General features: G+C 46.2%; 1 protein-coding gene across 3 annotated transcripts in view; it reads right to left on the bottom strand.

Annotated features, from left to right (window-relative positions):
- Positions 1–1,339: 1,339 nt before the first annotated feature.
- MAP2K4 (mitogen-activated protein kinase kinase 4) overlaps positions 1,340–10,224 on the bottom strand; it is a 77,826-nt gene continuing 68,941 nt past the window's right edge. For all 3 annotated transcript variants that reach the window (XM_070773118.1, XM_070773117.1, XM_070773119.1), the window contains 4 exons: positions 8,464–8,541; positions 6,140–6,288; positions 5,060–5,105; positions 1,340–3,899 (listed from right to left, as the gene is read on the bottom strand). In XM_070773118.1, coding sequence (XP_070629219.1) covers positions 3,786–3,899; positions 5,060–5,105; positions 6,140–6,288; positions 8,464–8,541 — 387 coding nt within the window. In that variant the 3' untranslated portion in view covers positions 1,340–3,785. The remainder of the gene's footprint in view (positions 3,900–5,059; positions 5,106–6,139; positions 6,289–8,463; positions 8,542–10,224) is intronic.

Below are 10,224 nucleotides of genomic sequence, written 5' to 3'. Positions count from 1 at the left end.
TGAGCAGAGCACTCCCCAGGCATGGCTCACTCTCCCAGTGCTCAACATTTCCGTAATAGCAGTATTAATCCATGTAATTTCTCAGAGTAAGTGCTACAGCCTTGGAGATGAATCTCAACTCTCCACCCTCTGTTGTCAGAGCTCTGAGCCTGGTTTTCCTCTAACCTCTAAAAAGGGCCTCTGCCACCTGACTCTGGAAGGCTACAGTTACAATCAGATAAGATCAGCAAACACAGGTAGTGTCCACAAAGTGTGGTGTGCAAGGTCCATCTACGATGCTCTGTCTTGCACAGAGCTGGTGCTCAGCCAGGACCTGGCAATTCTATGGGGTCTCTGTCCCAGAAGCTAAGGCTTGGCTGGAGGGCCAGGATTCCTCTAGCCATGCCCTTCCTAGGTCAGCGCTTGATTACTCACCACAACTGCTCCTGTAATGGCATCTCCTGCATCTGAGACCAGGCTGGCAGTGGGCGCAGGAGAAGGGTAAGGTGCTGGCTTAGTCTATGCTCAGTGAGTCAGGATGTCAACAACGAGAGACAGGTGGAAGCATAACAGGTCAGTCTGGGGTGGGTGCCCCAGGTTCTTCTAGTTCCCAGGCCTCCATGGCTTTCCACTCACTCCCATGTCCTCCACCCACAAGCCCCCCAGGTCTGACTTCTGTGGGGCTTCCACCCCCCAATCTCCCTACCCCCGTCTTTCAGGAAACAGTGAGTGGCTACATCTGAGCTGACCTCTCACCTCCACCTGGCAGTCTCAGCGCCAGGAGCAGACCAAGTGCCTGGTGGTCAGACGTCAGGCCAAGGCAGGCCGGCTTCTTACAAGCTGTCTCTCCATCAAGACGTAGGGTCAAGCACCCTCAGCTGTCAGCAGCAGAGAGCTGGGGCAGGTCCTCCTGTGCTCAGTCACATCCGACTCTTTGAGACCGCACGGACTGTAGCCCGCCAGGCTCCTCTGTCCATGGGATTCTCCAGGCAAGAACTCTGGAATGGAGCTGACATTTCCTCCTTGAGGGGATCTTCCCAGCCCAGGGATTGAACCTGTATCTCCTGTGTCTCCAATACTGCAGGTGGGTTCTTTGCCACTGTGGGGAAGGTCAGGGAGACCAACAAAGAAATCAATCTGGAAAGACCCCATCACGCCTGCTCCAACAGAAAGCAGAGCTTTCTTGCAAGAAGAATAAGCAGAGAGAAGGCAACCACGAGAAGCGGGGAGAAAGAGAAAGAAGCCATAAACACTTGCAGAACAAGAGAATTTTTCCCAATGCGAAATGCACAGATAATTTAATGGAATTTACTTGATTTTCCCCTCTCAGGGTCTGACTTCAGAAAATCGAATTACAAAGTCATCATCACATCCTAGATTTATTACAACTGACCTGCAGGCAAGAGGAGAGAACTATTACATCGACACTTCGATTCCATGGATACATCTTAAATAGAGGGAGAATTCAAACAAGAATACAGGATAAACTATTCCCAAGCTCCAGGAAGCAGTCATGTGACTGAGCTGCACTTTTTACAGACAAATAAGGCAATAGCCCTTCACATCAGCTTTCCGACAGTTTTTATACAATATGCTTCTGTGGTACAGGAGAGAAATAACCAGAGCTCACAATGTACAGTTCTTACACTATTGTTACAGTGTGTGAACACTGCACACCCTTTTGCTTTCATAAAGATACACTGTAATAAACTCCTTGCCCTTGAGTTTATAGTTTATAATAATCTATGATTAATACACTAAAATTGCCTTTTTTATGTGGTCATCCACATGAGAGAACAGTCAGATCAGCTCCTGGACGGTCAGCACTGTGTTCCTCTCCATCTGCATATGGCAAAGTGACCCCACGCGGAGCCAGACAGAAGGGTGACCACGGAGATCCGGAGTCCTCCTGAGTCCCCGGGAGCCGTGGGGATGGGGGGCGATGGCTTGGCATGGTCAGGGGCAGGCGCTGCAGGGCTTCCCCTCCGAGGCTGGGAAATCTGGGGTTTCGATGCCACGGCAGAGAAAACAGGAAGATCAGGCGAGTGGACCAAAGCGAGAAACCACTGGTGAATTCAGAAATTGACAGGATGTAACTGTAAACAGCACCATCCTCCCTTTGTTGTTGAGAAGTGTCCGTGACTGTCACCTGGGAGGAGACACAGCGACACCCACCGCTGTTTGGTTCCGTCACGGCATCTGCCGCGTCTCAGACCTCGGCCGCTTTACGCTCCAGTGGGCGTGAGCTGCTCACGGCGCTGCTGGACAGACTTGACCGTCACACCTACGCAGGGCGGCAGGGGGGCCGGAGGGAGACCATGGAGACCCGGCTCGTGGGGAAGGGAGGAAGGACAGCAGAAGATGCAAATTTCAACGGCCCCCTAGAACTATTCTGGGGCTCTTTGGGGGTTTTTTGGTTTTAGGGTTGTTTTTTGTAGAATTCCAATTGTAAGAAATGTGGTGACCTGCTAGAGTCTTGTAGGTGAGGAACTCATGTAAAAGAAATCCTCCTCTGGTCAAGTGTTATCTCTAGAAGAGATGTTCTTCCATCACCTGCCACATCAGCTGGGCCCCACCTTCTCAGCCTTTTAAACTTGAGATCATGGGATACACTGGGGGCTATACAAATTCTTGGTAAGGAACATCCCTGGTAATCATAAAGGTTTCTGTTATAGGGAAAAAGGTGAGATACTGGATCAAGCAAGAGTCACGTAGGGGCAACAGACCACACAGGTGGGGAAAGAGACGCAGAAGCTGCAGACCTGGACCAGGCATGTCACACAGCTGAGATCTGGTCTTTCGCTGCCTAAAAGACATCTTTATCTGATCAGTCAAGGCACATTGCTACCAGCTACTTCTCCCCGTCAGTGAGTTATGGTGGCCGGAGCATCAGGCTTGGGACCAGGGGAAATACATAGCTGCTACGAGTTGTTCCAGACAGGATTCTAGGATTAAAAACATCTGTAAACTTTGCCCTCCGTATTCTTCCCTTCTCAGCCCGGGTGGTTTGTGGCAGGTGGAACATCCAATTGGCAGCACACCGAATTCTGAGAATCAGCACCTTCTCTGACGCGTGGCAGACTCCTGAGTCTCCCCGATGGAGGGCAGAGGACTGGGGGTGGGCGGGGGAGAAAAGAACACGTTCTGTCCCGTCTCGGCATTTTCACGTTCTCCTCTCTGAACGCAGCATGGTTTTTGGTAAAGATAAACGTGCTCTAATTTAACGTGATATTTCAAACAGGGAATTTGGCTGAGCACATGGATCCCCAAGCGTGGACAGTGACTGTCAAACAACAGAAGGTCCAATCAGTCAACCTATTGCACTTGGTGAAGAAAGTCTACCCCTCCTCCGTCTCCCAGCTCCGGAAGGCAAGGTGTCTCGCCGGCCATGCCTGCCTCGCGCTCCAGCCCAGAGCCTGCATTCAGACACAGCGTGGCCACCACCGCATCCATCCAGCATTCGGAAGCCTGATGAAACACCCTTCCAGCAGCTGCGTCTCCAGGCTTCAAGTCTAGAAATGAGTTTACAATGTGGTCTTATCACAGTCAGCAAGCTGATCGTACTGACATCCACGTTCACGGGAGAGCAGGCGAGGTCTCTGACCGGCACTGACGCTGCGCGGGTGCTCGGGTCGCACGGGGATGCGCGTTCGGGGTGGCGGGAGTATACAGACGGGACGGAAACAAACACCAGTCGTGGTGTGCATGGTGTCTGGCGAGCAATAAAAACACTGTGGTAGGGGTGAAGGTTCTGTACGTCTTGCTTCCTCTCAGCCCTTTGTCTAGAGTCTGACGTAGCAGCGACATCAATCGACATACATGGGGGAGCTCGGGGTGGCTGGCATTTGATCCAGGATTTTACACACGTAGCATGCGACCTCGACGGCGCGCTCCTCGTACATCAAAATAAAGGGGTGTTTCTGCAAGAGGATGGAAGACAAGAAAAGACATGTGATCAAGATTCACATCAGAGCTCGGAGGAACTGTTCCTGCAGAGATCCAGCTCTGCAGGATCCAGCCAGGTGGAGCTGTGAAGGCCTGCAGGGAGGCAAGCCAGGCTGGGCTCCACACACACAGGTTAGTGAGATACCATACACGGTGTTGGTGTGGCTGTGTTGGTATGGTGCTGGTATACCCCACACCCCTGGCTGTGGGGTCTGGAAGCTTATCTGCATATCAGGGCCCCTGTGTTTTTCAGCACAGATCAGAGCTGGAGCCTCTACTGCCCTCCAAGAGCCCAGAAGCACTGCATGAGGCCCAGCTGCCATTCCTCCTGGATGCAGGACGTCCCCGTGAACAGCAGAGGGACCTTACGGCAAAGTCTCCGCTGTGATCCTCTGACCCTCCCCCCAACTCCGAAAGAGGCTCAGCAGCAGCTCCTCCTCCTGTGTGCTTGTGCCTGCACCTTCCAAATGCCATGGCTGCGTATCTGCCTCCCAAGCCCCCTTCTTCGTCCTCCAACCCCAGCGATGTTTTTCTCCATAGCTTTGCTAAGTACACGGACTCAGTAAGCTTAGTCAGTGCTGGGGTGGACCAGAGTTTCACCTAATATCCTTGGAAAGCTAGACGCTAAGAGTGACAAGTAGGTTTTTTCCTAAAATACTCCCACATTATTAGGTCACAGTACTTTCTTCATTCCCAGGGCCAAGGCCAGATCTGGTACTGCTTAAAAAGCCCCAGTTCTACAGAAGGGTGAGAACTTTCAAAGAAGCGGGAACGGGCCATGGGACGTAAATTTGCACGAGAGCTTTTAGTCAAGGCAATATGAACACAAAAATGGTTACAGATGCGTCTTTGTCGCACACACAGGCTGGGAAATAGCTCCTGAAAGCGAAGGTTAAAGTTCCTTGGGGGTAGTTTTTATAACGTGCTGAAGCCAAAATTTCCCATCAGAATCCAGCTAGTAAATTAGTAGGAAAATCAGACACAACTTTTGTCCTTCCAAATCTCCTTGTTTTTAAACATCTTTAAAAACGCTCAGTAAGGTCAAGCAGCAGGGCCAGCGGCTTGCTCAGTGAGCCTGCGTCCTGGAGAGGTCAAGTGTGAGGAAACACCTCCCAGCCCAAAGGCTCAGACTCACCAGGAGTTCTTTATACTTTGGCCTTTTGGATTCATCCTTCGTAAGGCTAAAATAACACAGAAATTAACAGCATTAAAATGGAGACACAGTTACTCGAGTATTTTTATTTTCACAAGCAAAAGCATCACAATAGGTCAGGTTTTTTTTTTTTTCCTTCAGATACAAAGTCACAAAGCAGCCAAGCTGCCAAACATAAAAGACAGAAAAACTTCAGCAATCTGGACCACGAAATGTTAAAGTCTTATAGGATCTAAAAAGAATAGAGAGAAGCAGCATTCCCAGAAAGAAAAAACTGAGAAAAAGAAAAGCATTTTCAAGAATGAAAAGAAGAATATACAAAACACTCTAGCTCTTTGCTCACAAATGTATCTTACTTCTAAATCAAGTCAGATAAACAGAATAATTATCAAAAACATTCAAATGATAACAAAACAGGTTTTATTTAAAATATAGATTGAAATAGTACAAGGCACAACGGTACTCTTGCCACATCAGTATGTATTTATCCTTACGTGCCATACACACACACACACCCACACATTAAAAGATGAACACACAAAAACATCAGGCATGGGGTTCATGCGTTCCTTGGCATAAGATCTCCCTGAGCCAATGTATGGTTCTACCAGTCAAGCTCTGGGCCTGACCCGACTATGTTATGTGTTTATGTCACCGCAGAGACCCACTCCTGAAAGTCTGACCTGGTAGGATCTTAACTCAGTCAAAGTGTCCACGTGATTCTGGTACAAGTTCACTGTGAGAACCACACCAGAGTAAGAGGGTGAGTCTCAGGGAGGCTGTATCTCTTGTACAAGGTACTAGAAATCTGGAGGCGGCAGCTGCTCCACCACCCACATCTGCTCTTCCTTGGCACCTGAGTAGCAGAGTAAGAGTGACGCCCCACCAGGCTCGCTGGGGCCTTCCATGTAGCCACAGTGACCAGAGTCCCAGCTCAGAGGACACAGGGATACAAATAAGCCCTCCTTCCCCAGTAAAAAGTACCAACATTGCTAAGAGGAAGTAATTACCTCACCGCCCTTTCACCAGATGGTTTGGAGTATTCATAAGTCAAATACTCACCACAAGTTGACAAAGTTGATGAAACTTGGGGAGAACTCCCTTTCCTCAGAGTTACTCAGCTGTGGCGGATCCCCTTTCACGACTTGTGTTAGTTGATCAAATACACTATTCCACTTTGGATAAGGAAAGCGGCCAGTGGCCAATTCGTACTAAAGAAAACACAGAAGAAAAACAAAATACGCTGGACATTATTTGTTACTTCACATTACAATTCTGAAACTCCTGACACTCCTGAAAAAGGCTTGAATCAAATCAAGGCGAGGTTGAGGTACGAGCTTTCAGAATGTCTATAGGCAAGTGGAAGTGATATTTAGAAATCAGGATGGCAAGTCCTCACCTGCCCCAGGTCATATACATTTGTGAACTGTGTTCTCATTTCCACTCTGTTTGGAGGGTAATGGAAACCCAGAAATTGTGTGCTTTTCCTCAGAACTAGGTTTAAATCTGCAGCGTGGCCTAAATGAACCCCATTTTATGTGCACTGGCAGGTGACTGATATGCGGAGATGGCCCCAAGCTCATCAGAGGCAGCACGTGAGAGGGTGCGCTCTCTGGGAGGACTGGCTCAGAGCTTCCTCGGCTGAGATTTGACTCTGTCGGTCCAGTTGAACGTCAAAAGTACTAGTTTCCACCATGAAAGCGAGGCGCTCAAGCAGACATAAAGCCACCCTCCAAAAGGGAGCCGCCGAGGAAAGCCTTCTTCCCCAAAAAATGCTCCGCTAGCTGGGCACTGTCCGCTCTACACAGGGCCTCGGGAACCAGGCCGGCGGGCACGCACACAGGCACACAGAAATCCACTCCTTCACCTGTGGTTTCTTGTTGATGAAAATACAAATGCTTGGGAAGAAGCAAACCTCACTAACCATTCATAGCAATGGGAATAACTGCATTCGATTCATTTCTGAGAACAGGTTTTAATAAGAGAAGGAAAGAGCAGGATGCATGTTATAAGGTGAAAGACTTCAGATCTCAGAAGTTAATTTCATCTCATCCTTTTTACATAATTATGAGAATAATGCCTATGAAAAGTAAATTATAAAGCAATTATAAGTACTGAATGCCTTGCTTTTAAACAAAGTTTAGCCAGATGTATTAAAGGAAACTGCCAAAAAAAAAAATTCCTATGTTAAAACTTTTCACAGACAAAAATTTTACCTTTACGGTAAAGTAAAAACTTGCTTTCTAAGCATAACTGGCTTGGACACTGATGAATTTTTCTGAATATTGAATTTCCTTATTCTATGCAATGGACAGCTGTTTGCATCCTTCTATGCAAATAGCTGTCTCAGTTGGAAACTACAAGTCTTGCTCCAGTCACCAGACCTAAGAGAGTCCCAAGTTCCGTGTTTTCTTCTGAGTAACTGGGAAGGAATCCTTTTCGTCAGCAGCTTCATGCTGAGAAAAGACTCCTGGAGGTGTCCCCCATGTTTGGTCACAAGGGAAACCGGATGGAGTCTTGCGCAGAGCTGAGCTGTCAGCCTGCATGTCTCTAGACAGACAGTTCAGTAGGTGTGGTGCCATGACTCACCAAGGACAGCTCACAGGGTGTGTGGGCCTCAGCAAGAGGATCTTAGTACATACAGTGCTGGTGAACAAATGGAGACTGCTTAACAAGCTCCAGGAAGACTCTCCTGCCCTGAACCTGTGGTCTTGGTGCTCTGGGGTCTTAAGAAGATGGCGGGGAGATGGCAGGGTAAGTTCTGGGCTGCCTACCAAAAAGGATATAGTAACCTCCCCACCCTGAGTGATAGAAAATTAACATCCAATGTGGAAGAAGCTGCTCCGTCTCAAGTCAGAAAAATGCCCCTCAGCCCTGGTAAAACAGCACGCACAAGAAAATAATTCTGAGACTTCAAAACAAATCTTGGTATAGGGAAATCAGCAAATAAATATATTTTTAAAATAGAACCGAAATTTCAATATAGCCCAGAAGTGAGACAGTTCTTTCTTGGTTGTTCTAAGGCCGGGTGAGCCGGCCTCCTGCTCCTGCTCTGAGCGTAGTTCTGACTCCGAGTATCTGTGGCCAAGAGATCCAGAGGGACTGCATTAAAGAGCCCCAGGAGCTTCACAGAGCCATGAGGGAAACAATCAACTCTAGCTTGATTTTTAAAGTAAAAATTTGTTCTCAACAATTAGAAAATATAGTCTCTGCAATTGCAGCCATGGGGTGAGGGGTGGGGGACAGGAAGAAACAGCAATATAAAAATCAAAGACTGGAAGACACAGGATGTGTTCTTAAGAGTGGTGGAAGACTGGTTAACTTTTCTTTCATTTCTAAATTTCTCGTCATACCCGCACAACAAGGCAGAGTCAACGTGAACTTACCAATGTGATCCCCAGACTCCAGACATCAGAGCGGACGTCGTAGCCTTGGCGTGACGCACTTGGGTCTATTCTTTCAGGCTGAAACACAAAGAGAAGCCACGTCATTCACGACGCACACACCCCAGGCGCAGGTAAGGGAAGCAGGGCTGAGTAGGCAGCCGGAAGGCCAGCACAGTCCTCGAGGAACCCATGCCCAGGGACAGACAGGGAGGAAGAGGACGTCAACACTACACTGAAAACAAACAACAAGGGAAGACCCAACTCAGTGGCTTCCTCCATAAAGGGAAGACAAGGCTAACTCTTCCCCCTAAGGATTCACAAGGGTTTACAAAACCGAAGTTGAGAACAGACGAAGGGAGAAAAGGGAAGAAAAGGAAAAAACAAAGAATTACAATGGGGCCAGATGAGTAGTCAATAATGGTAAAAAAGAAGTGGGGGGTGGGGGGTGGGAAAGAGTAAGTCTTTGGATCTTATCCCTCTTTGCTTCAGTGAATAAGGACACACTACAATATATTTGAGACACAAAAGCAAATACAAGCCAAATTTATTATAATTGCTCTACTTACTCTTCACCATAAAGTTAAATTTGTATTTCTATCAAATAAAGATATTTGTCCAACTAGTCTAACTGTTACCCAAATTAAGGCACTGCCAGTAGTACAGTATATGATCCTATCATAAAACCAGCAAAAGTCATTGTTAGTAATTTCTATGAAGGGAGCATCTTCACATTTTCTTGAAATAAGGGACCATTATCCACAAAGAGTGTCAGGGATGGAGAATAAAAGAGAGAGAGGGTGTCAGTAGCACAGAGCTGACAATAGAGCCTTAACTAAGACTGACAGTAACTGCTGTTGAAAGAAATGTCCAGGGAAGCACAATAGTCACTGTGTAATGTTCTCTGCCTGTCGGCAACAGTTAGTTTGGAAACCTATGCATTCTGTTTTGGACAGAGTACTATGTCGCATAAATATTCACTGGAAGCTTTTCACTTTTACTTTTAGTTGTAAATATATGTATTTACCTGATAACATACATATTACATAATAATCCCAGATAGTCAATCAAGAAAGAAAATACTCCATCCAACAACAGCAGAATACACATTCTTCTCCTACTCACATGGAACATTCACTAACATAAACTATGTTAGTTTATGTTAAAACATAAAACACACTTTATGTTAAAAAACAGAAATCATGCAAGGCATGTTCTCAGACCACAAAGTAATTATATTAGAAATCAATTAACAGAAAGAAAACCTGAAAAATCCCCAAATATTTGGAGATTAAACAACACACTTCTAAATAACAACACATAGATCACAGAAGTCTCAAGAAAAAGCTTTAAAATATTTTGAACTATATAAAATAAAATGACAATGATATATATATATATATATAAACTATATATGAACTATATAAAATAAAATGAAGTAATCAGTGAAAGTATACTTGTTTCATTAGGGCCAAGACCCTTAAGTTACAAAATAACCTGCAGATTTTGTTAGGTAGGGATGCACATGTTTCTGTTCAACAACCCCCAAAAGTTATTTCATTGACCTGGAGATAACTGGCAATTTTATATTTGCATTAGACATTTCATTCCAATATTCTTTCTTTAGTGACTGTAAATACTGAATTATGCAAACATTCTTTGAGCCAGTTTCACCAAATTGCCTGTCCAGTTTTCTCATGAATGAGTTAAATACATTCTTGATACATGTTCATTCTTTATTTGTATGTGTAATATTTTTAAAAT

The sequence above is a fragment of the Bos indicus genome, chromosome 19, assembly GCF_029378745.1.
Source record: "Bos indicus isolate NIAB-ARS_2022 breed Sahiwal x Tharparkar chromosome 19, NIAB-ARS_B.indTharparkar_mat_pri_1.0, whole genome shotgun sequence".
Lineage (NCBI taxonomy): Eukaryota > Metazoa > Chordata > Mammalia > Artiodactyla > Bovidae > Bos > Bos indicus.
Note: the sequence above shows the minus strand (reverse complement) of the source record. Positions and strands in the feature narration are given on the sequence as shown.